At 43.7% G+C, this 27,497-nt stretch overlaps 1 protein-coding gene across 1 annotated transcript in view; it reads left to right on the top strand.

Moving 5' to 3' along the window:
* SEC23B (SEC23 homolog B, COPII coat complex component) overlaps nt 1-27,497 on the top strand; it is a 192,100-nt gene that overhangs the window by 46,200 nt on the left and 118,403 nt on the right. The window contains exons 9-12 of the mRNA XM_069234733.1: nt 2,346-2,461; nt 19,408-19,531; nt 23,124-23,204; nt 24,766-24,855. Coding sequence (XP_069090834.1) covers nt 2,346-2,461; nt 19,408-19,531; nt 23,124-23,204; nt 24,766-24,855 — 411 coding nt within the window. The remainder of the gene's footprint in view (nt 1-2,345; nt 2,462-19,407; nt 19,532-23,123; nt 23,205-24,765; nt 24,856-27,497) is intronic.

The raw sequence follows: 27,497 nt of genomic DNA, 5'->3' as shown, positions 1-27,497 counted from the left end.
GCTGGAAGCCTGCAAACCTGCAAACCTGCAACAAAGTAGCTAAGACGACTACTGCAACTCTGTAACGCTGATCCTGCCGCCTTCTCGACTGTTTTCCTGTTTGTGCATGCTGTGGGGGTAGTCTGCCTCCTCTCTGCACCAGAAGCTCCGAAGAAATCTCCTGTGGGTCGACGGAATCTTCCCCCTGCAACCGCAGGCACCAAAAAGCTGCATTACCGGTCCCTTGGGTCTCCTCTCAGCACGACGAGCGAGGTCTCTCGAATCCAGCAACTCTGTCCAAGTGGCCCCCACAGTCCAGTGACTCTTCAGTCCAAGTTTGGTGGAGGTAAGTCCTTGCCTCACCTCGCTAGACTGCATTGCTGGGAACCGCGACTTTTGCAGCTACTCCGGCCTCCGTGCACTTCCGGCGGAAATCCTTTGTACACAGTCCAGCCTGGGTCCACGGCACTCTAACCTGCATTGCACGACCTCCTAAGTTGTTCTCCGGCGACGTGGGACTTCTTTGTGCGACTTCGGGTGAGCACTGTTTCACGCATCCTCGTAGTGCCTGTTTCTGGCACTTCTCCGGGTGCTACCTGCTGCTGAGAGGGCTCCTTGTCTTGCTCGACGTCCCCTCTCTCTCTTGGTCCAATTTGCGACCTCCTGGTCCCTCCAGGGCCACAGCAGCGTCCAAAAACGCTAACCGCACGATTTGCAGCTAGCAAGGCTTGTTGGCGTTCTTTCGGCGGGAAAACACTTCTGCACGACTCTCCACGGCGAGAGGGATCCGTCCACCAAAGGGGAAGTCTCTAGCCCTTTTCGTTCCTGCAGAAACCTCAGCTTCTTCTGTCCAGTAGAAGCTTCTTTGCACCCGCAGCTGGCATTTCCTGGGCATCTGCCCATCTCCGACTTGCTTGTGACTTTTGGACTTGGTCCCCTTGTTCCACAGGTACCCTAGATTGGAAATCCACAGTTGTTGCATTGTTGGTTTGTGTCTTTCCTGCATTATTCCTCTAACACGACTTCTTTGTCCTTAGGGGAACTTTGGTGCACTTTGCACTCACTTTTCAGGGTCTTGGGGAGGGTTATTTTTCTAACTCTCACTATTTTCTAATAGTCCCAGCGACCCTCTACAAGGTCACATAGGTTTGGGGTCCATTCGTGGTTCGCATTCCACTTTTGGAGTATATGGTTTGTGTTGCCCCTATCCCTATGTTTCCCCATTGCATCCTATTGTAACTATACATTGTTTGCACTGTTTTCTAAGACTATACTGCATATTTTTGCTATTGTGTACATATATCTTGTGTATATTTCCTATCCTCTCACTGAGGGTACACTCTAAGATACTTTGGCATATTGTCATAAAAATAAAGTACCTTTATTTTTAGTATAACTGTGTATTGTGTTTTCTTATGATATTGTGCATATGACACTAAGTGGTACTGTAGTAGCTTCACACGTCTCCTAGTTCAGCCTAAGCTGCTCTGCTAAGCTACCATTATCTATCAGCCTAAGCTGCTAGACACCCTATACACTAATAAGGGATAACTGGGCCTGGTGCAAGGTGCAAGTACCCCTTGGTACTCACTACAAGCCAGTCCAGCCTCCTACACTATGTAGCTATGCTAAATGAGTACTATTTAATTAATAAAGTTTGTGCATTGTGTTCCATGTTGTAATGGTATAAGGTGTACACAAATCCAACAGCTCTCCCAAAAAGTTCAAAATGGTGAAGAAAACTTCATTAGGAGAGAGTCTCAAACTGAGACCCCTAGCTAAATGAGTGTCAGATCACCTCCGTTTCAGAAAATGAACTTCTGCCTTTTTAACTGCAATGCAGTATACACGAGTCACAAGAGTATTTGAAGAGTTCTCTTTCGTACTACTGTCTACATGTGCTGTTTTTGTCTCCCCACTTGGATGTGTTGCTTGAAGGAGAAGTACTGAAGGCAAGTTCAATAAATATGGCATCTATTTTTTGCCTAGTACGCAGAACTTTGTGATCCAGCAGAACTTTGTGATCCTGTGGCAAGTCTTTTCAATTTTGTTTTCAGAAATACATAAGCTAACTCTTATGAGCAAAGGTAATTCACTCTGAATGAAGTTTTCAAGGAAATGTCTTCGTTTTTTAATTAGTGTTTCTTTACAGTTGTTGGGCTATTAAGCTGTGTCTGTTTAAAATTATAGTATACCAAGAGTTGATGGCGGGTGGTTGTAGGCGATATAAGAGCATTGATGGGACTGCACACCTGTTCTCTGTCCTGCCTCATAAATGTCAGTCATCAGATTGAGACTTATTTGTGTGAATGGTTGCAGTTTTGAGAGGAAGAGCACTAGGAAACAGTTTTCCTTTTCTGTTTCAGCATTATGAAGCCTTAGCGAACCGCACTGCCGCCAATGGTCACTGCATTGATATTTATGCCTGCGCTCTGGATCAGACTGGCCTTTTAGAAATGAAATGTTGTTCAAACCTGACTGGGTAGGTAATTGTTGCTTGCTTGGTAAGTTGCAGCGGTGTCCTGTCATTTGCTTTGCATACATCTGTGAGTTGGTATTAATCAATTGGGAACAAATTCCTCTGTACTGCTACTGTAACCTTGAATTATGATAGAGGTACATGCATAAAGTAACACACAGTGTCCCAGGTTTGTTTGACTCTGTGGGAACTTTCTGAATTATTCCACGCATAATCCTGTGCATTGTCCATCATTTGTGCATTACTGTTTGTATAACAAAGCACCACGAAGTCCAAAAAACCACAAGTAGTCTTTTATTCTGAATAAGGAGCAACAGTTACTAGAGACAAGTTCATCAGTTTTACACAGCTGTAGTGGCAATGATTACATAAGAACTTTCAACATTTATGACAAATCTGAGGCCTTCTATCCATATGTGTTTATTACTAAGTGCTATCACTAGTTCAGCAGGTCCCATCTGTAGCAGCCATTGTGGTTCACATACACAGCTTCTCACATACAAAAGAAGAATCCATGCCATGGGAAGTGTGATTAATAGCACAAAGGTCTCATTTAGAGGTGAGCGGTAATAGGCCAGCCTGCATAAATTGGTGGATGTTCATCAGCCCACCTTGCACTTCCCTGTCTTATTTAGAGTTTGAGATGATGGATTTCTTTCTCACTGGATCTTTAATACATTCACATCCTTGAATCATTTCCCGTCATCAGGCTGGGAATTCCCAGTACTTTTGAATAGCAGTAAACCACGTTAAAATGGCCATAGGCCTGAACGATATTATTTTTTATTTGGTACCATATCCATCTCATTTGAAGCAATCTGAACTTCAGCCAATGAGGTAAAAAGGCCAGCTCTTCTATTCCCCCCCAGAGGTCACTTTAGCTCACATTTCTACTGCATGTGTGTGAGGGAGTCCCCAGGCATAGCTCTGCTTTAACCTTTCAGGTGTTACTTTCTTGGCCTACCCTAGAACTGATCAAGCCCTAGTTTCATCTTTCACAATACTGTGTGTTCCTAGGGAAACATGCTATTTTCTCTGATAGGGAGACATTTTGACTTTGTCACCAACCGTCAACATGACTAACAGAGAAGAATTCTCTTCAAATCGTGTTTATCTTGCGGGTAGAAGATTTACACTGATGATACTAATTCCCAGTGTGTTTATTGTCTTTCTGCGGTTCAAACGTTTTCACGTTGTGACGTTTGTAAAAATCTTTACTTGAAAGGACTGAAGGAGGAAGTTGGCATTATCTCTTTTGGATCACAAGGTTTTCCTTCCTTATAAACGGTATGCCCCTTTGTCATGGGAAGATTCATTGAAAAGTGCTCCACCATACACTTCCACAAAGGCAACACAGAAAAGGAAACTTACAGTCTTCACAGTAAGATTTATTTTGTAGAGCACTTGCAGCCACCTCATCACAAGTTAAACCTGAACCTTACAAACACACCAAAAAAGAATATTGTCTCTGCAAACAATGTGCTAAAAGGTTATTCAAATGAAGACCAAATTTCTCCTAAAAGTAAAAGATCCCCACAAAGCAATCTGTTGACGACCGCAAAAAAGACTTCACAAAAGCAACATTCATGTATCCCTTACCACCGTCTTCAGTGCTGGTGGTTTCGATGCTGATGTAGGCAGTGAAATCTGTGTTGAACCAGTTGCCGACAATGTCAACATCAACACCGTCGACGATGGCACGTTCAATGGCAACACTCTTGACAAGGACCTCCTCAATGACCATGCGATCAATAATAGTTTTTTCTGAACATGTGTTTTTTTTTTTTTTTTTTTTTTTTTTTTTTTTTTTTTAACCATGAAGGATTGCAATATTTCTGCCCTCCCAAGTTCTGGAGTCAGAATAGGAAGATACTAGTGACCTCTCACCACAGATTGGATGTACACGATGTCCCTTATTTTAAGGATGAAGTGAATGTGGATGAGCTTTACCACGAATATGGCTAGCAGCCAGATTATGTTCTTCATAATTCACTATTGTATGCACCTCCTCGATACAGTAGAGAGCCAGAAGTAGTCCAATAAGCTGCAGCCTTTTTATCTGCTTTGCAGCAGATGTCGAACACCTTAGAAAGACTTCTACCACAACAACCTGCGGGTTAGCCTCCTCAACTTAGAATAGCTACTGTATCTTTATCTACATCTCCTCCTGCCTCCTTGCCAATCGTCACTGCAACTACCTTGCCTACCTCCAAGAGAACCACTTCCTACACCAGTCTATAAACCTCTTGTCCCACCAACTACTGAGGACATTGAGAATGCTGAGGACATGGCAAAGTGGATATATATATTCTGGTATAAAGGAGTAGGAAGGGCACCTTCCACAATGATATAACTGAGGTATTAATGCTGGAGATGACTTCATCGTTCCAAAGGAAGTAATAACCAGTCAAATTTATCAGATGATAAATCCAGGTTCGATGGCATCTGTCGCTGTAGATACGCATGTTTTGCATAGCTCGCCATCTGGTGTTGGGTCGGAGTGTTACAAGTTGTTTTTCTTCGAAGAAGTCTTTCGAGTCACGGGACCGAGTGACTCCTCCTTTTGTCTCCATTGCGCATGGGCGTCGACTCCATCTTCGATTGTTTTTTTTCCGCCATCGGGTTCGGACGTGTTCCTGTCGCTCCGAGTTTCGGAACGGAAAAACAGCTAAATTTCAGAAGATTTTCGTCGGTATTGTTGCGTTCGGGATCGGCGTAGTCAGAATCCACACCGCATCGAAGATCGAAGAGCTCCGGAGCCCTTCGGGGTAGTTTTCGATCCCCGTCAGGGCCTGCTCGGCCCGACCGCGTGTAGAAGAACGCCGATGGAACGGACCCCGTTCCGTTTCTGTCCCAAATGCCACAAAAAATACCCCTATTCAGACCAACACTTGGTCTGTAACCTGTGCCTATCACCTGAGCACAGTGAAGACACCTGCGAGGCCTGTCGTGCGTTCCGGTCCCGAAAAACACTCCGAGACCGTCGAGCAAGAAGACTTCAAATGGCGTCCACGCCGACAGCGCACCGAGAGTTCGAGGTACAGGAAGAGGAAGAAACCTTTTCGATACACGAATCGGACTCCGAGGAATTCGACGATCCACGAACCGTGAGTAAGACGTCGAAAACCACGCATAAGAAGATTGTCAAGGCCCAGGGGACGCCACTGCCACCAGGCCATGGCTCCACCCATAAATTCGGTGACCGACCGTCGGCACCGAAAAAGCCCCAATCAGTGCCGAGACCGTCCGACTCCGGTCAAGACACCGGCACGCAGCCTTCTCGGGACCGAGAAAGTGCTGGAGACATACATAGACACCGAGATAGCGGTGTAGACACGGCTCGACGCCGAGACAGCGGCACCGATGAAGATCGACGCCGAGATGTTTCGACTCCGAAAAAGAAAAAAGCCACCTCGGAGCCGAAAAAAGATGCAGACAGGGTTTCGGTGCCGAAACAACCTGCAACCGACCCAGTTTCAGGCTCTTATACCGAAGAGCAATCAATGACCTCCCAAATGCGAAAGCATAGGTTTGAGGAAGACCTGCAATCCACCGATGTAGACCATACGCAGAAACTTATTTTTATACAGCAGGGGACAGGAAAGATAAGCACCCTTCCCCCTATTAGGAGAAAGAGAAGACTGGAATTTCAAACTGACCAAACACCACAAACAAAAATGGTGAAAAGGGTTACTCCGCCACCCTCTCCTCCACCTATAATTCACGTCTCGCCAGCACAAACTCCATCACATTCCCCGGCTCACACCACCATGAGCCAAGGTGACCAGGATCAGGACGCATGGGACTTATACGACGCCCCTGTGTCAGATAACAGTCCAGAGGCATACCCTACAAAGCCATCACCACCAGAGGACAGTACTGCATATTTTCAGGTGGTGGCTAGAGCAGCACAATTCCACAATGTAAGCCTCCACTCAGAACAGGTCGAGGATGACTTTCTATTCAACACCCTCTCTGCCACCCACAGCTCCTACCAAAGCCTGCCTATGCTCCCTGGTATGCTTCGGCACGCAAAAGACATCTTTAAGGAGCCGGTCAAAAGTAGGGCAATCACACCAAGGGTGGAAAAAAAGTATAAAGCGCCTCCTACAGACCCTATTTTCATAACTTCGCAGCTGCCACCAGATTCTGTCGTTGTAGGAGCAGCTAGGAAAAGGGCCAACTCCCACACATCCGGGGACGCACCACCCCCAGATAAGGAAAGCCGCAAGTTCGATGCAGCTGGAAAGAGAGTCGCAGCACAAGCTGCAAACCAGTGGCGCATCGCTAACTCACAGGCACTTCTTGCGCGCTATGACAGAGCCCATTGGGATGAGATGCAACATCTCATTGAACATCTACCCAAAGACCTACAAAAGAGGGCAAAGCAAGTGGTTGAAGAAGGACAGAACATTTCAAACAACCAGATACGCTCCTCCATGGACGCAGCAGACACAGCTGCAAGAACAATAAATACATCTGTGACCATCAGAAGGCATGCATGGCTACGAACGTCTGGGTTTAAACCAGAGATTCAGCAGGCAGTTCTCAATATGCCATTCAACGAAAAAGAACTGTTCGGTCCAGAAGTGGACACGGCGATTGAGAAACTTAAAAAGGACACGGACACTGCTAAAGCCATGGGCGCACTCTACTCCCCGCAGAGCAGAGGAAATTACAGCACCTTCCGCAAAACACCCTTTAGAGGGGGGTTTCGGGGTCAGGCCACACAAGCCAGCACCTCACAGGCAACACCATCCAGTTACCAGGGACAGTACAGGGGAGGCTTTCGGGGCCAATATAGAGGAGGGCAATTCCCTAGGAATAGGGGAAAATTTCAAAACCCCTACAACTAAGCAGTGACTCACATGTCACTCACCCCCTCCACACAACACCAGTGGGGGGAAGAATAGGTCATTATTACAAAGCATGGGAGGAAATCACTACAGACACTTGGGTTCTAGCAATTATCCAAAATGGTTATTGCATAGAATTTCTACAATTCCCTCCAAACATACCACCAAGAGCACAAAATTTATCAAAACATCATTCCGAGCTCCTGGAGATAGAAGTTCAAGCACTATTGCAAAAGAACGCAATCGAGTTAGTACCAAACACACAAATAAACACAGGAGTTTATTCACTGTACTTCTTAATACCAAAGAAGGACAAAACGCTAAGACCAATCCTAGACCTAAGAATACTAAACACATACATCAAATCAGACCACTTTCACATGGTCACACTACAAGAAGTGTTACCATTGCTGAAACTACACGACTACATTAGACCTCAAAGACACGTATTTCCATATACCAATACATCCATCGCACAGGAAATACCTAAGGTTTGTATTCAAAGGAATACACTACCAATTCAAGGTACTGCCTTTCGGTTTAACAACCGCACCAAGAGTCTTTACCAAATGTCTAGCAGTAGTCGCTGCACACATCAGAAGGCAGCAAATACATGTATTCCCGTATCTAGACGACTGGCTAATCAAGACCCATTCGTTAATAACGTGCTCACACCACACAAATCAAATCATACAAACCCTCTACAAACTAGGGTTCACAGTCAACTTCGCAAAATCCAACATTCTGCCGCGCAAGGTACAACAATACCTAGGAGCCATAATAAACACAACAATAGGAGTAGCCACTCCAAGTCCACAAAGAATTCAAAATTTCAACAACATCATACAACGCATGTATCCAACACAGAAAATACAAGCAAAGATGATATTACAACTCCTAGGCATGATGTCTTCATGCATAGCCATTGTCCCAAACGCAAGACTGCACGAGGCCCTTACAACAGTGCCTAGCATCACAGCGGTCACAAGCACAGGGTCACCTTACAGATCTGGTGTTAATAGACCGCCAAACTTACCTCTCGCTTCTATGGTGGAACAATATAAATTTAAACAAAGGGCGGCCTTTCCAAGACCCAGTGCCACAATACGTAATAACAACAGATGCTTCCATGACAGGGTGGGGAGCACACCTCGATCAACACAGCATACAAGGACAATGGAAAGTACATCAAACAAAACTGCATATAAATCACCTAGAACTGCTAGCAGTTTTTCAAGCACTAAAGGCTTTTCAACCAATAATAGTTCACAAATACATTCTCGTCAAAACAGACAACATGACAACAATGTATTATCTAAACAAACAAGGGGGGACGCACTCAACGCAATTGAGCCTGCTGGCACAAAAGATATGGCGTTGGGCAATTCACAACCAAATTCGCCTAATAGCACAATTTATCCCAGGAATTCAGAATCAACTCGCAGACAATCTCTCTCGATCACCAACAGGTCCACGAATGGGAAATTCACCCCCAAATTCTGAACACTTACTTCACGCTCTGGGGAACACTTCAAATAGACTTGTTTGCGACAAAAGAGAACGCAAAATGCCAAAACTTCGCATCCAGATACCCACACAGGCAGTCCCACGGCAATGCCCTATGGATCAACTGGTCAGGGATATTTGCCTACGCTTTTCCTCCTCTCCCTCTCCTTCCTTATCTGGTAAACAAACTCAGTCAAAACAAACTCAAACTCATATTAATAGCACCAACTTGGGCAAGGCAACCCTGGTACACAACGCTGCTAGACCTATCAGTAGTACCCCACATCAAACTGCCCAACAGGCCGGATCTGTTAACACAACACAACCAAACGATCAGACACCCAGATCCAGCATCGCTGAATCTAGCTCCTGAAATCCTAGAATTCGGACACTTACAACTTACCCAAGAATGTATGGAAGTCATAAAGCAAGCCAGAAGGCCATCCACCAGGCACTGCTATGCCAGTAAATGGAAGAGGTTTGTTTGCTACTGCCATATTAATCAAATCCAACCATTACACGCAACCCCAAAACATGTAGTGGGTTACTTGCTTCACTTACAAAAATCTAACCTAGCTTTCTCTTCCATTAAAATACACCTTGCAGCAATATCTGCATACCTGCAGCCTACCTATTCAACTTCCCTATATAGGATACCAGTCATTAAAGCATTCATGGAGGGCCTTAAAAGAATTATTCCACCAAGAACACCACCTGTTCCTTCATGGAACCTAAATGTTGTCTTAACTAGACTTATGGGTCCACCTTTTGAACCCATGCACTCCTGCGAAATACAGTTCCTAACATGGAAGGTTGCATTTCTCATCGCCATTACCTCTCTAAGAAGGGTAAGCGAGATTCAGGCGTTTACAATACAAGAACCTTTTATACAACTACACAAAAATAAGGTCGTCCTAAGGACTAATCCTAAATTTCTACCAAAAGTTATTTCACCGTTCCATCTAAATCAAACAGTGGAACTTCCAGTGTTCTTCCCACAGCCAGATTCCGTAGCTGAGAGGGCACTACATACTTTAGATGTCAAAAGAGCATTAATGTATTACATTGACAGAACAAAGAGCATCAGGAAAACTAAACCGCTATTTATTGCATTCCAAAAACCTCATGCAGGAAACCCAATATCAAAACAAGGTATAGCCAGATGGATAGTTAAATGCATCCAAATCTGCTACCTTAAAGCTAAACGACAGCTGCCCATTACACCAAGGGCACACTCAACCAGAAAGAAAGGTGCTACCATGGCCTTTCTAGGAAACATCCCAATGCAAGAAATATGTAAGGCAGCCACATGGTCTACGCCTCACACATTCACCAAGCACTACTGTGTAGACGTGTTATCCGCACAACAAGCCACAGTAGGTCAAGCCGTATTAAGAACATTGTTTCAGACTACTCCCACTCCTACAGGCTGAGCCACCGCTTTGGGGAGATAACTGCTTACTAGTCTATGCAAAACATGCGTATCTACAGCGACAGATGCCATCGAACTGAAAATGTCACTTACCCAGTGTACATCTGTTCGTGGCATCAGTCGCTGTAGATTCGCATGTGCCCACCCGCCTCCCCGGGAGCCTGTAGCAGTTCGGAAGGTACCTTCAACTATTTGTATATATATTATTTTAACCTTAAATAGGTACATACTTAGTCACTCCATTGCATGGGCACTATTACTACAATACAACTCCTACCTCACCCTCTGCGGGGAAAAACAATCGAAGATGGAGTCGACGCCCATGCGCAATGGAGACAAAAGGAGGAGTCACTCGGTCCCGTGACTCGAAAGACTTCTTCGAAGAAAAACAACTTGTAACACTCCGACCCAACACCAGATGGCGAGCTATGCAAAACATGCGAATCTACAGCGACTGATGCCACGAACAGATGTACACTGGGTAAGTGACATTTTCATTTCCATTCCTTAATGGAAAGGATAGCAAACAAATGCAACCTGCCAAAGACATCAGTGGAACAGCAATGTTTTCTTTATGATTTTAAAGAACAGCCACAAAAGTTTATAAAACTCATACCAACCCTGGTCTTTGTCCAGTCTGAGGTGCTAGAGCTAATGGAGGCAACTGTTCCCTAGGTCATGCCATGTCTGGAGAAAAAGTACAAAGCCCCAGGTTCAGCCCCATCGGAATCCAGACTCAGTGATAACTTTAGCTGCTCTGAGGAGAACTAAAAACCCCTTTACACCATTCTCTGGCCCTCCAGACATGGATAGCTGGTGACTAGATAATCTGGACAGAAGAATAAGTTCAGCGCTGTGGCTTCTATTAAGGCAGTCAACGCTCTGGCAACTTGAGGATTTTATGAGTGCCAGGTAGCAAGACATTGCTTGATCTCACCCAATAGGATAAAAAGAAGACTGCTAAAGCTGTCGTTAAGGAGGGAGAAATGACTTCAGCAGCCATAATTGATGCAGTGATGGGTGCCTCAAATGCAGGAAGAGGTGTTTTCAGAAGACAAGTTAGGAATCACAGCCTTCCATCATGAGGTCCTGTCAAAAATCCCGGAGATTACTTTTAATAGTCTACCTTGTTTGGAAAACATGTGGATGAGTGCCCTGTAAGGCCTCAAAATGGACACTCATACATCAGTCTTTCAGTCTTATAAAGTATCGTAGATCTGGGTCGCCCAATTATCGTGACTCTCAAGCATCTCTTAATTGCAGCGTAGGATTCAACTTGTTTGGAGGTCAAGACCGACCATACTATCCCCAAATACAATCCTGCTATGACCAGGGATAATACTCTAATCACAATTAAATACAAGGTTATGGTGGGACAAAAAAAGGACTTAGCTCACTGTCCCTCCCCTCCCTCTCTCCCAATTCTTAATTGCAAAAGATTCAGAGGTATTTCACTTTCTACCCTCCACTTGGATATCCATGACATAAGACAGTTGGATGAGACAAATTATTTGCACTGATCATACATTGGAATTCATTCAAACACCACTTGTCTGCCCACCCAAGAAGGAAGATCATCTCCATCTGAGGAAGGTACAACATGAAATTATTTTTTCTTATCAAGGGAGTGAAAGAAAAGGTCTCCAAATCTCAAAGAAATTAGGGATTTTACTCCAGATTATTTTTAATATGAAAGAGGACGGGCCAGTGGAGACCAATTCTGGACTGCAGGCAGTTGAACAAGTACCCGAAGAAACTATACTTCTGGATGGTTACACTTCAGGTAGTTCTCCTGATTTTATGCTGGAAGGTGATTTTGTGGCATTTTTGGATCTACAAGGTGCATACTTCCATATTCTCCTGCAGTGAAAGCACAGAAAACACCTATGCTTTTAGGTAGCAGGACAATGTTGACAATTCATGGTGCTCCCATTTGGACTCCATATCCAGTGCCTTGCAGCAGTCCCAGCTTTGCCCAGTCAACGGGGTCAACAAGTATACACATACTAGGATAGTTGGCTTGTTAAAGCTACATCAAATTAAGAGGTAAGACTTCTGTGACAGCCTGCAGCGCTTGAGTCTCACATTAAACAAAGAAAAAGCATCTATAGAACCTCAGATGAAAATCCAGTTCTTGGGTCCTATATTTGACACTCTTACAGTGCTGTGCCCAAGGACGTTAACCATTACTTCCTGGGCACAGAAGGAGTTAACTTATGGAATTGGGTCATTTCTCACGAGATCAGGTAGATGCTCTCAGTAGACTACTATCATACTGCCATGATTGGGAACTGCACCAGGACCAAGCCGATTATATATTCCGACAGTGGGGTCAACCCACGATCGATCTCTTCACCACCCCGACGAACAAGAAATCTCAGTACTCCCGAAGCAGATTTTGGAATCCAGGTGCCTTGGACAATGCCCTTTCGATAAGTTGGTCCAAAAACTTTCATTACACCTTTCCTTAATTTCTTCTGATTCTCAGGGTACTGAAGGTGAAAACCGGCACAGCAAACATCCAGCAATCTCTCTGAAATTGGATCCCAAACTTCTCTCCAAACACTACGGATTGATAATACATTACGACCCCAAAATGCTGAACCTGACAGCCTGGTAACTGACCACCTGGAGTTTGGCCACTGTGATGTACCTCAAGCCTGCCGAATCATCCTAGCACAGGCACGTACTACGGCAACTACAAAAGCATTTCTGCTTCTAATGGAAAAGCAAAGACTCCTATCCACTGCATGGTCACCCTCATCAAACACTACCATACTTGTTGGGTCTGGCTAAAACGGACTCAGATGTTTTTCTGTTATTCTGGCTGCAAAGATTTAGAATAGTAGATTTATCTTCCTCCAGTCGGTCCTCTCAATGAATCATTAAGCAGTTTATGTAGAGCCTTTTAAGGGCATCTCCATCTACACAACAATTTTTGGCTCCCTTTGGGGGTCAATACTTTCCTCAGACCATTAATGCTACCTTCCTTCAAACCGATAGACAAGGCATACTTAAAATTCATCTCATGGAACACAGTGCTTCTTGCACTGAATTATTTTAGGAGAATAGGGGAAATGTAAACATTTACCATCAAGCAACCTTTCACAAAGGACAAAGCCATCCTGAGAACTCATCTCAAATTCATACCCAAAACGCATACTGACGTTCACTTGAATAAACCAGTCATTCTGCGTTTTTCTTTGCAAAGCCGTCTACGTCCGCAGAAAGATCATTGCATTCATTGGACTTAAATAGGTGCCTCAGGTTCTACATTCATAAAACAAAAGCCAGCCCCCCCGTCCAAATACGATCTAGCGCGTTGATCCTCATTCTACATTGTCTTTTGTTATGCCAGGCCAAAAGCCCACTTAAGAAAAGAATGAGAGTGCATTCCACCAGGAGCATGGCATCATCTGCGACCATGCAGCAGTGGAACTGACAGTCCTCAGATACCTGTTTCAATAAAGATCAACCTGCTTGTTAGATTTTATAATGTACACTGTTCACTATTAGGATTCAAGCAAAAGGCTCATGTATTTATTATATACACTTCTCCCTCTTGTACTACGAAATTTGGGCTACGGTGGCCTCTTGGGGGTGGGGGTAGTAAGGGACTTAGCACCTCCACTCCATTGGTTGACGTTGAGGTTGCTTCAAATGAGGTGTATGTGCTACTAAACAAACACTGTTGTGCAGACCTGTGGCCATTTTAACACTATTTGCTGCTATTTAAATGTACTGGAGATTCCCGGCCTGACAACTGGGAATGATTAAAAGATTCCTATGTCGGAGACCTGGAGCTACAAGTAAGTAACTAATTTTTTGTGAAGCAGTCACCACTTATGCTACTGTAAAAACCCTCTCTGCAGGACAACCGCTGCCCAAGGTGGTGTGGATAGGCTAGCTGATTAGGGTGAGCATTCAACTAACATGCCAGAATATCTCAGCTGCTGTGGGAGAAAAACTTCCACATCACAGACTTAAGTTGTTTATTTTCGCAGTACAGACTCTTGTTTTGAGGATCTGTCCTTGGAGATTAAAAAAGGTGCACTGTGTGTGTATGTTTTTTTTGTAAAATGACTTGCGCCACGAAGGTGAGTGCTGCTTAGGTGGGGAAAATATGCTAGTCAAAATGCCAATTTTAGATTTGGTTGGCCAGTGGAAACTGTCCCCTCCTTACATTTACCAGTCAGCCCATCAAACTCTAAAGGAGAACAGAAGTTTGTTAAACATTGTATGCTTTCCTTCCTGCCTCCATTTTTTCTCCTCTTAGGAATCTTCTAAAACCAGAATTGCTTGTAGTCAGGGCTGAGAGCATTTGTTTTGAAAGGCAGATCTATCACAATCCATCAAAATCTTGTTGAGCCGAGGCAAGAGCTCCTTGACTTAATTGAAGACCGATTCTCTGGATATTAATCTTGTAAGAGTTTTATTCCTAATTGGTTTATTCAAACGCACAGGTTGTAAAGCACTTTTTTTCCTTACTAGGATCAAGACCAGATAGAATGACGTAGAGTCATTTAAAAAGAAAGTGCTCATATTTTTAGGTGAAGCAATTCTGGGTTGTAGTGTCTTTCCAGCAGCTGTTGCTTTTATGATTTATACACGGCTTTTCCATAATTGGTTTTAATGCTTTCAAATCCCAATTTATTATTTAGTTCTGCTTATTGCGCTTGATGCGTCCCTAAATGAGGTTGAACTAAACTGCACAGTATGCTTTAATTGATGAAAAAGTTTTAACTTTGAAACGGCCATCTAGAATGCAGTTAAAGCACTCCGTAGTCCATGAATAATACACATGTGCTTGCAATTAAGGTATGGAAATCTTTCTGTTTTTAAATGCTTCAGAAGTCCAGCATCCTTAAATACTAGGGTGTCTTCAATTGTATCCACTGTACATGTAAATATTTTTCCTACTGTTATGATATTTTGCTTTGCTTGGTTCTTGGCTATCTTAAAATCATGCTTCATAAACTGCAGAGACACAAAGAGATTAACAGGGGAAAGGAAAGCACCCTGGAAGAAGAGGCAACACAAAATAAAATGGAAGAAGAGGCAACTAAAAATAAAATTGAACAGAATGTCAGAGGAGGCTCAAAGTTGAGAACATCTATGTTTAAAGTGTGTGAGAAAGTGGTGTTTGGGTTGAGGGAGTGGGCTACTAGGTAAGGAGGATCAAAGATGATAGACAGAGGGAGAAGCAGGTGTTCAGCAAGAGATGAAGGCAAATGTGGTGTTTTTTTTAATTTTTTTTAATACTTTGTTGATTTCTTATTTTGAAAAAGCGAAAAATAGAGTCTGTGGTATGTTAGTCAGTTATCAATAACTACACACAGCGTTTACCAGACATATGCAGTAGGAAAGCAGAGCAGTAACATACTAAGTACGTGGAGAGGCACACTGGTATATGATGGGGTAAATGTGAAGAGGCGGGACCGTGGAGCACTCGCTGACATCCTTCTGGGAACCTAGTCAAAGTCCAGCACAGCGGCTCCTGTGAATCAGACTATTGCACGCCACCCCACCCCAGGGGACCCAAGTTTCCTCAACCAGCACCCTACTCCGGAGAATTTGACGGTCCAGTCTTCCACTTCCCATGGCGTGTTCCCTGCTGCACCCCGAGACAGAGAATACAAAAGGCTGGATAGCTGCGGTATAAAAATGTTTTCTTTCATCAGTCTTGCATTGCGGTCTGTGACCACTGCATTCTTATTGGGCTGCTATTCCCATACACTGTAGGACACAGCAGTGCAAGTGCTTTCACTGGTCCCGGAGGAGGCTCAGGCTTCCCTCATGGTCGTGCCACTTGATGGCAATAGTTTCTTCAGAGACAAGGCAGACTTGGGATTGGATCAATTTAAGGACTCGTGGACTAAGGCCAAGTCCTTCCCTTTCTCAGCTGCCCTGTGATCCCCAGTCTGCCTTTGGCGGCTATGGAAGGGGCTTTCGACTGTGCCAACCTTATCCCAGTCACCAGTCCACTCATGCTTCCCAGCCACTGCAGTTCTTCTCAGTCCCGTGAGTCGAGTAGCCAGTGGTCTTCTCCAACCACCGCCATCACTTCTACTACTGGCAGTCCATAACATCAGACAGGTGAGTTCTACAGATTGTTTGAAGGATCTACTACCTCCCCTTTGAGACCACTCTTCCTTCCATATCTCCATCTTACGACCGGCTGACGGAGGATCATTTGTCTTTGAACCAGGAGGAAGTCCAGGCTCTCTTGGTCAAAGGAGCCATAGAGAGGGTTCTGGTGCCAGAAGTAGGCTGTGGTTGCTATTCCCGTCCAAAAAGGACGAGGGTCTTCGCACTATCGTAGATCTCCAAACCCTCAACTTCTTCCTCAGAAAGGAGAAGTTTAAGATGCTCACATTGGCTCAGACCTTGCCTGCCCTGGACCCAGAAGACTTGATGGTAGTTTTGGACTTGCAAGACGCCTATTTCCTCATCTCCGGTCCTGCCTACCCACAGATGTTGCGTGTGGTACAAGATAGGCAACAAGCACTTTCTGTTTACTGTGCTCCCTTTCACTTTACCAGTGCCCCTATAGTGTTCACCAAGGTGATGGAGGTGGTTGCAGCCACGTGCGTACTACGGCAGACCTCCTGCATTTGCTAGGGTTCACTACACATGTGCCAAAGTCACACCTGACTCCCTCTCAGGTGCTCCCTTTCATCGTGAGCTGTTCTGGACACTGTGCAGTCTTAGACTTATCCTCCCGAGCACCGAGTGCAGGATATTAAGGCTATGATATGATGATTCAGCCTCCACCCTAGGTTTCGGTGAGACTGACTGACTGATGCTGCTGGGCCTCATGGTTTCTCACATCCTGATAGGGACGCATGCCAGATGGCATATGTGGGTTCTGCAGTGGGACCTGAAGTTTTCAGTGGATGCAGCATCAGGAGAATCTCTCTGATATGGTCCAGATCTCAGAGGGAACAGCAAGGGACCTGCAGTGATAGCTAACGAATCACAGTTTGGTCAGAGGCAGACCCCTCTCCCTTCCCCATCCAGATCTCACAGTAGCGACTGATGCGTCTCTCCTGCAAAGGGGTGGCCACCTGGGAGGGGTGGAGATCAGGAGGCTCTGGTCTCCGGCAGAATATCTCAGTGCGATCAAACTGGTATTTAAATCCTTTCTACCCTCCTTAAAGGGAAGGTTAGTGCAGGTGTTCACAGACCACACCACTGTCATGTGGTACTGAAACAAATAAAATTAGGCGGGTGGGGTCATGGACCCTCTGTCAAGAGGCTCTGTGTCTCTGCACATGGCTGGAATAGCAGGGCATATCCCAGGTGGCTCAACGTCTGGCAGGTTCCCTGTACGCCAGAGTGGACAATCTCAGCCAGGGTGGCGCAAGATCTCTTTCCGCAGTGGAGAGAGCCTTGTTTAGATCTGTTCACCTCTGCCGAGAATGGGCAGTGTTAGCAGTTTTGAGCACTGGAGTTTCCAAGGCTGCTCTTACTTGGAAAAACTTCATCTTGAGTGGAGCTCAGGCCTTCTGTATGTCTTTTCACTTATACCACTCCTGCCCAGAGTTCTCAAGAAGATCAGGATCAACAGGGCCCAAGTCATCTTTGTGGCCCAGGACTCGGCATGGAGATACTAGTATCCCTAACTACTGAACATGAGTGTTGATTCTCCGATCAGACTGCCCCTTTGTGAGGGTCTTCTGTTGCAGCAGAAGGGGAGGATCCTCCACCCGAACCTGTCATCTCTCTGCATAATGTGTGGTCATTGAGCAGCGGCAGTTAACAGCTTTCGATCTTCCTCCCGAGGTCTGCATTGTTATTCTGGTAGCTATGCGTCCCTCTACCATAACAGTATACGCCTGCTGGTGGAAGCGATTTGTATCATATTGTACAGAAAAGTCTGTTGATTCCCCTTTCTGCTTACCCTTCTAATATTTTCCTTAATCTTCCCCAGCAGGGCTCTGCCTTGGGCACTCTGAATGGTTATCTTTCTGCTCGGTCTGCCCTGTCTGCCTTCTTGCGGCTGCCTGCCCAACCCTCTTTATTTAAGTCGCCTAATTCTGAAGGGCCTTGTACATATGTTACCTACTTCTTCTTTTATTATGCCTTAGTGGGACCTTAATTTGGTCTTTAAGTTTCAAGTTTCATGAGAGATCAAAACATTATTTCATCATCACGCAACAGTTAAAAGCAATGCTCCATCACTTCATCATTAGAATAATTTAAATAAAAACTCAACGTGTCACATAAATAATACAAAAAGAGCTTTAGCAACATACATAAAATCATATACAATCAGGAAAGCTAAGCCAGTGAAAGCTTGTAATCCTGCTGTGAGCCTATATGCCTGGTTCCTTTTAATTGCAGTAGCTATTTTTGCCTAATGGTCCAAGCTGAAGTTCCCTGCTCACTTATGATGTCTAAAAATCTATCAAGACATACAAGGGGTAAATCTGCTCTTGTAAATATATCCACACATGTAATATAATGCACCCTGCCTTAGGGCTAGAAGGCCTTGCTGTAGTGGTGACTTCATATATTGCATACAGTATTAGTGTGCATGGCACACAGACTGTGTGTCATGTTGTATTTTCACTTTCAGCTGCAGCAAGACACGCAGCCTGTCTGATCTAGGTGAGGGATCCCTGAGGGTGGCACAATACATGCTGCAGCCCTTAGGGACCCTCTTTGGTATCCATGTCCTATGTACCTGGTGTGCCATTTACTAGGGACTTACAGGGGTGGCAAAGGTATTGCCATTAGGGGAACAACATATAGTTTTAGGGAAAGAGTTCTGGCACTGGGGGCCTGGTTAGCAGGAATCCAGGCATTTTCTATCACAATTGCATCGAATACCAGGTAAAAAGTGGGGGTGACCATGTCAAAAAAGGGGACTTTCCTAGAGCCACGCCCCCAAATGTGATGTAAGTTTAGTGTTTTGTTCCCGAGGTTAGAAAGAGGAGCAAAGAGAGCTGTTGTACATATGTTTTAATAATACTTGGCTAGAAAGGGAACTGTAGTTGGCAGAGACAGCAGGAAGACATGTTTTAATTGAAAAGGACACAGGTTCTTACTGCTTTGTGCTGTCATTTGGATGTAAGTTGGAATAAAAGGACTACAGCAATGACTCCTAAAACCTTAACCTAACTGCCTTCTTCCTTTTTAATGTGTTTTAGAGGCCACATGGTAATGGGGGACTCTTTCAATACATCTCTATTTAAGCAAACATTCCAAAGAGTTTTCAGCAAAGATTTTAATGGAGAATTTCGAATGGCATTTGGAGCAACGTTGGAAGTGAAGGTGAGACCCTAAAATGAAAGCAGATTGGAAGCAGTTTTTCTGGAGATGAAAATGAATAGTATACAATCTCTTAAGCTAGTGTATAAAACTTTCATGAAAGCTGCAGTTATGAATACAAGCTTGAAACTGTTTTAAGGAAGGACAGAGTAAATTCTTCATTGATCTCCACAGATAGTTGTTGCCTTAAAAGGCCTGGGATGATTTTAGAGACTCATTTGCATTTCTTCAATATCGCATCAGTGATCATCCCAAGTTGTTGGTAAATTAAAGATGCCTCCCAGTGGCTCTCCTGTGTATTGTGTAAACCAAATACTTGGTGGGTGATGACTCGAACAGCTACATACCTCACAATGCTACTTTCACTAATTATGGCCATTTGACACTTCTCACTTTCAAGTTGCAGGTCACACTTCTACAGGTGTAGATGTACATCTGCAAATGTATGGGTGAACAAAATAGCAATGTAGACATTCTCAGAAGTCATTACTGGAGCTTTGCAAGTAAACAAGGGACATTTATGTAGTCTTGTAATGATTGTTCCAAATATTGACACAAGATGAAATTCATGTAATTCCAGTTACAAGATTCCAGCATTCAGCAAATATAATTTTATGTTCAATGAAGAGATCTAGATATTTCGAAAAGCAATAACTGCTAGATCCTCAAGACTTGTGACTGTCTACTCTGTAGAGATGTGCCTGAATACCCTCACGGTTGACAAGAAGTACTCTACAAATGTACAGATTGATTAAAGTTATTTTGAGTTATTGGGCAGTGCAACCCTCCTTCCTTGGTAGTGGTTAGTCCTGACTCTAATCTTGACACCCTAAAAGTATTTTATATCGAGCCCACAACAGAAGGGTGGACGCAGACCCAGATACCAGAGATCAAAAAGGTTTTATTAATGTAACCGGTGATTAGACCTGGAATCTGGTGTGTATTGGAGAATGCCACTAGTGTAGAAATACAGTTGGGAGGCTAGTGCGAGAATATAATACAACTTCTACAGATAATTTGTTGAGTAAAGTGGTTATTACTGCAATCTCTTTGTAATTTACAGGTCACAGTTTACAATCTTGGGCACTGGTCAGAACAAGTTACCCAGCTACATAATGGCTTCACTGAAACCTATGGTGTTTGGTTTTACACACCTTGTCCTAATAAACCCATATTGATGTCAGTATTGGATTTATTATGACATGCCCCTACAGGCACCTTATAGGTGCCACCTCAAACTCTACAAGTCCTCTAGTGTGCTGGCTGGCTGGCTGAGTGGTATCGACAAGCCTGCCATCACAGATGAGTTTCTGACCCCTGGAGGTGAGAACCTGTGCTCTCTGAGATTGGAAACCATGCATGCTCTGGCAGGAGTTGTTATCACCTCCTCCAGCAGTATGGCTAGTAAATCTGCATACCAAGGCCAGGGACTTCAAAGGCCCTGCTGCTTTTGATATGCAAACCCAGGATCTCCCAGACCTGACAGGAGCAACCCTCCACCTTGAGGCCCATTTGGCTCCAGGACAGGCGCAACATTAGGTAGTGTAGAGGTATGTTAAACTGTCAGGCTAGTCACACCCTTTAGTGGGCTACCTGAAGGGAACACAAAAAGGGAAATTCCACCAACTTGTTTGTAGTGAAATTAGGAATTCTGGAAAAGGGGTATGCCCCCACCCTCAAGAAGTGGTCGTATAGGGAGTGTGGTGACCCCAGAGGTAAGTAGCCCATTGGCTACTACCTTACACTCCCTGTAACACTACTAAAGTTAGTATTTAGATGGCCCCCCAACACCAGGAAAACAGATAAAGTCAATACTTTGACTATTGGAAACAGAGGAAGAAAGGAGGAGGACCAGGAGAGTGAGAACTTAAGACCTGCACCACAGATTGGCACCAAACCTTGCCAGCTTTCTTGCACTTAAACAGTCTCTGGGACCAATTTTACAAAGAGCTGGACAACCTCCCCAAGCCCTTGGAGGATTGTCCAGCATCTCAGTAACCGTGAAAGGCCTGCCTTGGAGCACAAGAGCTGTTTCCTTGCATCTGAAGGCACCGCTTGCAAAGTCTGGAACTCTGTCTTGTTGGTAATGTAGCCGAATGAGCCAGAAGAAGGAGTTTTGGAACTTAGGAGGTCAGCCCTGTCACTTCATCAAAGTCCCGGAACCTCCCTACCCCTATACCTGGGGGTATCTGATCCCTTGCAGCAGCAGGATCTACAAGGCCAGCATCGAGATTGGCCCTGCCGCCCTCTTTTCCCCTCTTCACCAGGTGACCAATACAAAGAGCGAGTCTCCGACTATTGGGACCTGACCACAAAAAGCACTACTGCACCCAGGCCCCACGTCCCGAATCCAAGTGAACCAATGTTGCCTTTTGGATCCATCAAGAGCTGAGCCTCCCCCACCTTGGGTTTAGGCTCTAGTCCCCATCTGCAGCCTCTTTCTGCAGGAAACCGAGAACCATGCGGACCTCACACAACGCAACCCCGCCAGACAAAGCACAACTGTACACAATCATCCCAGTTCAAGTGTCAGTGAACCAACGGTGTCCCTGAGTGCCAGAGACTCGAGACATCTGAGACTCCACCCCACTCCCAAAACTACCCTTCTTTCCGACAGGACCATTACACATTGACTTAAACGGGGCACCTGAAGCCGAAAAGCACCTCCGCACCGGGACACCGCAGAGCCATCAAGGTGCCCTGTTGGTGCTACCTTGGACCGTGACCAACCCCCTGTGGCCCCCCACTCACCTTAAGTCAGGGAAGACAGTCTTGTAAGTTGTTAGCAACTTGTATGCAGTACATGTTTTTTTTTTCTCCATAGGAATACATTACCGTGTTACTCTGCAATCTTTTTTCTTTTTTCTTTTCCAAATTGGTCTTGAGTTTCTTCTTGAGTTAGTGTCCTATTTATTGACTGTGTGTGTTCAACAAATGCTTAACACTGCCCTCAGATAAGTCGAAACTGCTCACCCACACTACCACAAAGAGAGCATTTAGGGTTAATAATTTTAGCCCCTATCTACCAACAGGCGTCATCTGTGTTATCTGCATAGTGTGCCCCTACCTTGGCATATTGCATAGATAGCCAGCGTCCTACAATACATTTCTAAAACAAAAACCTGTATGTTAGAAGTTGAATTGCTTTAAGCGTTTATTAAAAGTTTTTGTTTTTAACTGCTGACCTATAACCATTGTAAATTAGAGTGCTCTAGAGTTGACTCCTTACTGGCATTTGTTAGTAGTGATAGAGAGTTAAATAAACAACCTCTTGGATGGCCTTGAGCAGGCAGTTGACTCATCCTAACTGGCCATATTGCACTTCTTGTCCGAGGTACTCTAAAATCTGGTAAAGTCTGCAAAAAATAGATTGGTTTCAGGTCCACAAATAACGCATGTATTTTACATTGGAGCACACCAGTTTTCAAATTGTGTTGTCCTTCTCAGATTTTAAATATTGATGTTTGCCTAAGAGTGATGAGTTCACATTTATCAGAAAATCATTGCCCCCACACCTTTCTGAAAAAGTTGGCCATTAATCGTGCAGCGTGTTTTGATTTACTAAACTTATTTTCAAATGTGTCTTTTGTTACAGACCTCAAGAGAGCTGAAGATTTCTGGAGCTATCGGACCATGTGTATCACTAAATGTCAAAGGCCCATGTGTATCTGAAAATGTAAGACTTTCTAGCACACCAGTTTCATTGGTAGTTTGAGATTTAGAGTATTGTTAAACTTTGCTAGGCATATGGAGGTCCCAAGAGCAGCCTAGTTATTGTTTAATTTGGATAACATGTACATAAGCCTCAGTACCTTTGCTTGGTTAGTGGCACAGAACATGCCCAGAATTCAGTTCCGACCCTGGAGCATGGATCATGTGTTAGGTTTTGTACCTTTGAGATCTAAGGTGCTGAATGCATATTGCTTGACCTCTTTTGAGCATCCTAACACTGAAACGCTTCTTTGTAAGACTTTGTTAAGACAGAGAGACCTTTATAAAATAATTGATGTGGTTACAAAAAACTCTGCTTGTTTTGAATGAATTTTGGTGCTCTTCCAGTAACATGCTTATTTATCGTACTGAATTGTAAATGTCAAAAAAGAAGACAAGTTCCCTTAGCAGCAGTTCTTTACTAGGAAATCCTGTGACATATTATTTATTTCGTTTTCTTGACTGGGAGCCCTGCATGAAGAAACCTGAAACATAACTGAGCACATTCCTGGATGCGAAGGATTGGAACTTAATACTCCTTGTAAACAAGGAGTCCCTGATCTTCTGGTTCTCAAAATAATGCACACCAGAGTGTGGTGTTTGCTGATTACTAATGGGGTTTGGTGACCTCTCCTCTTCCTGGAGATTGAGCAGATCAATCAACTGTCAAATCATTCCACGCACCCACAGGGGGAAAAAGTAAATCCTAAAAGCAACACTGGTAAACATCAAGGTTTTCTGCTGTTTGCGAGTGTGCTTCTTTAGACTGCACCAGAAATGAAGGGGGTGATCTCTTTGCCATTGGAATGTTATTTTACTTCTTGAGAGATCTGCTTCTTTAGATCTGGTGTGTGATTTATCATCAGGCATTTTATTCTTCTTTTCCATGCATTGTGTGCACAAAGTAATTAGTTTACGTTGTGTGCACAAAGCAATCCATTTATTAAAATGTTTTACACTATAGTAGGTGTTTAATGACTTCTTGTAAATGCTTGAATTTGAATGTCCAGTCTGTTTGCTTTGCCAGTGCTTGTCTTGGAAAAGACCTCAAAATGTAACTAAGATGAAGATACATATACTTAGTTTGGGATTGCCATTCAGTACTCTTGGCCCATTCTACTGTAGACCTATGCTCCTTTTTCGCTCTTGGAGGGATTCTTACTACTTTTTGAAAACCACCATTTCTCCAATATTCTTATATTTATAACCCAAGGTTTGTAGTGGTTTAGATCGGTCAATTATATTTTAATCGATTTGTTGGACTGATTACATTGTGTTTGGCATTATGTTTCACTGTTCAGTAACAAAACTAGTGCTAGCGTGAGTGTAAAACATTCCAATCTCAAATGTGCATTTGTTCTTTTTATAATTTAATTACCACTTTTTTCCGTTTTTGGATGCACAAATGAAGTGTGTATATTCTCTTTTTAGGCCTTGTCTGTTAGATTATTATAAGAAGGTGTAATGGGTAAGAATATAGAAGGGTCAACTAAAGACATGTAAAACACAATATTTTTTCCCATTAGGAGCTAGGCACTGGAAGCACCTGTCAGTGGAAAATATGTAGCTTAGATCCCAGCTCTACGCTTGGCATATATTTTGAAGTAGTGAACCAGGTAAGCGCAATTTTTTTTCCCTATTAGGTCGAGCCTAAGCATTCAACCTCGTGTATACTTTTAGTATACGTCTTATGGCTTAAAGTGATTGAAATGGCCTTTAACAATTCTTGCTCGCTAGTGGTCAGTTCGGCGGTTTTCTCCCTCCTTTTTCTACAACTACTGTATTATTCCACTTTGGTTTCTTTATCTGTTGATTTCTTTATCTTTTGCTCTGATGGACTTTTTGTTATTTCTTTGGCGCTCCCCTTTCACTGTGGGTGTTTTAGGCTGGTATAAAATGCAGGCAGCTTACAGCATTCCGTTCCTCCGATCTCCTTTCATGTTGCTGACATTTGTTTTGGCTTTATTCCAATGCTGTCCTCGTTTTTTCTCTGGCTCCTAAAATAAGCTTATTTTACAAAAGCAACACCCAGCCATTTAGCCAACTGCTCACAAAAGCCACTATATGCCCTTTCTGGTAGAATGTAGCTAAACCTAGAAGCAATGATCTGAATCTTGCTTAGTCTTGCATTGCATCACGAGTCTCTCTCTCTCCGTGGCCCCTCCCTGCCAGCACTCATGACATCGCACACAGGGTGTTGCGTATCTCCTTTATTGGGGCTAAAAAGCGTCTCAGGTTGCTCTGCTCGTTGAAATGCGAGGCAAGAATGCTTGCAAGACTTTTCATTCAGTTAAAATAAAATGCTTTTCCAGTCTTATTTTTCAATTTCTCTTCAGATGTTTACACACCTGGAGGTAGTGCAGTCATCTCGTCTGCCCTCAAGGGCTTGTGATTTCTGATGGTCTGTCGACCTTTTACAGCACCAATTGTTGCAAATTTAGCAAAACGCTACACTACATACATTTAATATGGTTGATTCTGCATCCGTATGTTTCAAATTATATTTATTGTGCTTTGTTGCTAGCTGGCACTCTGTGCACAGGTCGTGCTCCATTTTGTTTTTGTTTTTATTCCTAAACTCAGATTGATTTTAGTATTAAACGCACACTTGCACCTATAGCATTGTTTTTACAATGGATTTATATGCTGCTTTACTGGCCATTCAGTAATAGCAGATTCTAATATATAACTGGTAGAATTACTATCCCCGCCTACATTTCACTCATTTTGACTTTCTTTACTGTCCCTTGTCAAACACAACATCACTCAATGCAATGCCACAAAATTCCACACCATTTGACATAATTCCAGTCCACACAATTCCAGTCTACACAATTCCACACCAAACCACATAATTCCACTCCAACACACAGCTCATACATCCAATACACACCACACAATTCCGCATCATGCTATATAATTTAATGCCTTGCCACATAAATCGTCTTCATTCCATTTCACAACACATTCCACTCCACATAATTACACTCCATGACACACAATCCCACTCAACAAAATTCCACTACACATAATACCACATAATTCCTTTCCACATAATTCCAATCCACATAGCTCCACTCAACGCCACACAATTCAAGCGCACACAATTCAAAGCCAAACAGTTCCATGCCACACAATTCCACTCAAACCCACATAATTCCACACCACATAATTGCAACCCGCACAATATAATTCAACATCATTACACATAGGTCCAATCCAAGCCACTTCACATAAATCTATACCATACAACATAATTACACTCTGGCACTTTTAAATGTCAGTGCTCCGAATAGCAAGGTTGCGTACTCTTGAATTCACCCTGGCCTCTTTAATCCAGTGCCAGGCACTCTGTGCCCCTTTAGCTCTCTTTTGTGGGTTTCTGCTTTCTTCCTTTGTGAGTTTTCCATCTTTCACTTCCTTCGTCTTTCCCCTTTGTGTGTTGTTCCCTCTCTTGTTTGCAGAAAATGTCTGCCCACTGGCAACCACCAGATCAAATTAAGCACTGGGTGCTGTCCCTCGTTCACCAGGTCTGTGAATCGCCAGTGTCTTAAGGTCTCATTCTAATGAGTTGTTTAACGTGTGTATTTGTTTGTGGTTATGTATATCTCACCATTCAATGTCTTTTTAAGCTCTCTTATGGCTGGAACATTTGTTTTACAGCTGAGAGTAGTTTGTATTTTAAGGGCCTTGTTTATAATAGTATTGCAGTAGGCCTGCCATGCCTGAAAATATGTCCAGCACTATGCCCTCTAAAAGTTTCATATGTGGGTTACACTGCATTACTTTCTGCCATCCTGTTTTCATGTTGTTCTGCCCTCTAGGGGCTGGCTATATGGTTACATGACTGTTTCTTACAAATTCTTTTTTCATTATGGTGTCCTCTTGGGGCTGTTCTGGTCATTGCAATCAAGATACTAGAATATTTGCTGCACTTGATAAGTTACCCCATAATAAATTTCAAGGCATTCTTTTTACAAAACATTTTTGCCCATAAATCACCATGTGGTGGTCCTAGGACAATGGGACCACCATCAAAATTTTCACCACATTGCACATCTCTGGGTCCCCACACTAGGTTGGTGGGGCGGTTGGGGTTAGGTGCAAAATACACCCCCTGCCTCAGTCAATGTCTTTTTAAGTTCTCATGGCTGGAACTTTTGTTTTACAGCTGGGTTTAGTTTGTGTTTTAGGGCCTTATTTGTAATATTATTCTAGTGCGCCTGCTAGGCCTGAAAATGTGTAATGCACTACTCCC

This window comes from Pleurodeles waltl, chromosome 5 (assembly GCF_031143425.1).
Source record: "Pleurodeles waltl isolate 20211129_DDA chromosome 5, aPleWal1.hap1.20221129, whole genome shotgun sequence".
Lineage (NCBI taxonomy): Eukaryota > Metazoa > Chordata > Amphibia > Caudata > Salamandridae > Pleurodeles > Pleurodeles waltl.
This window is presented reverse-complemented; position numbering and strand designations above follow the sequence as displayed.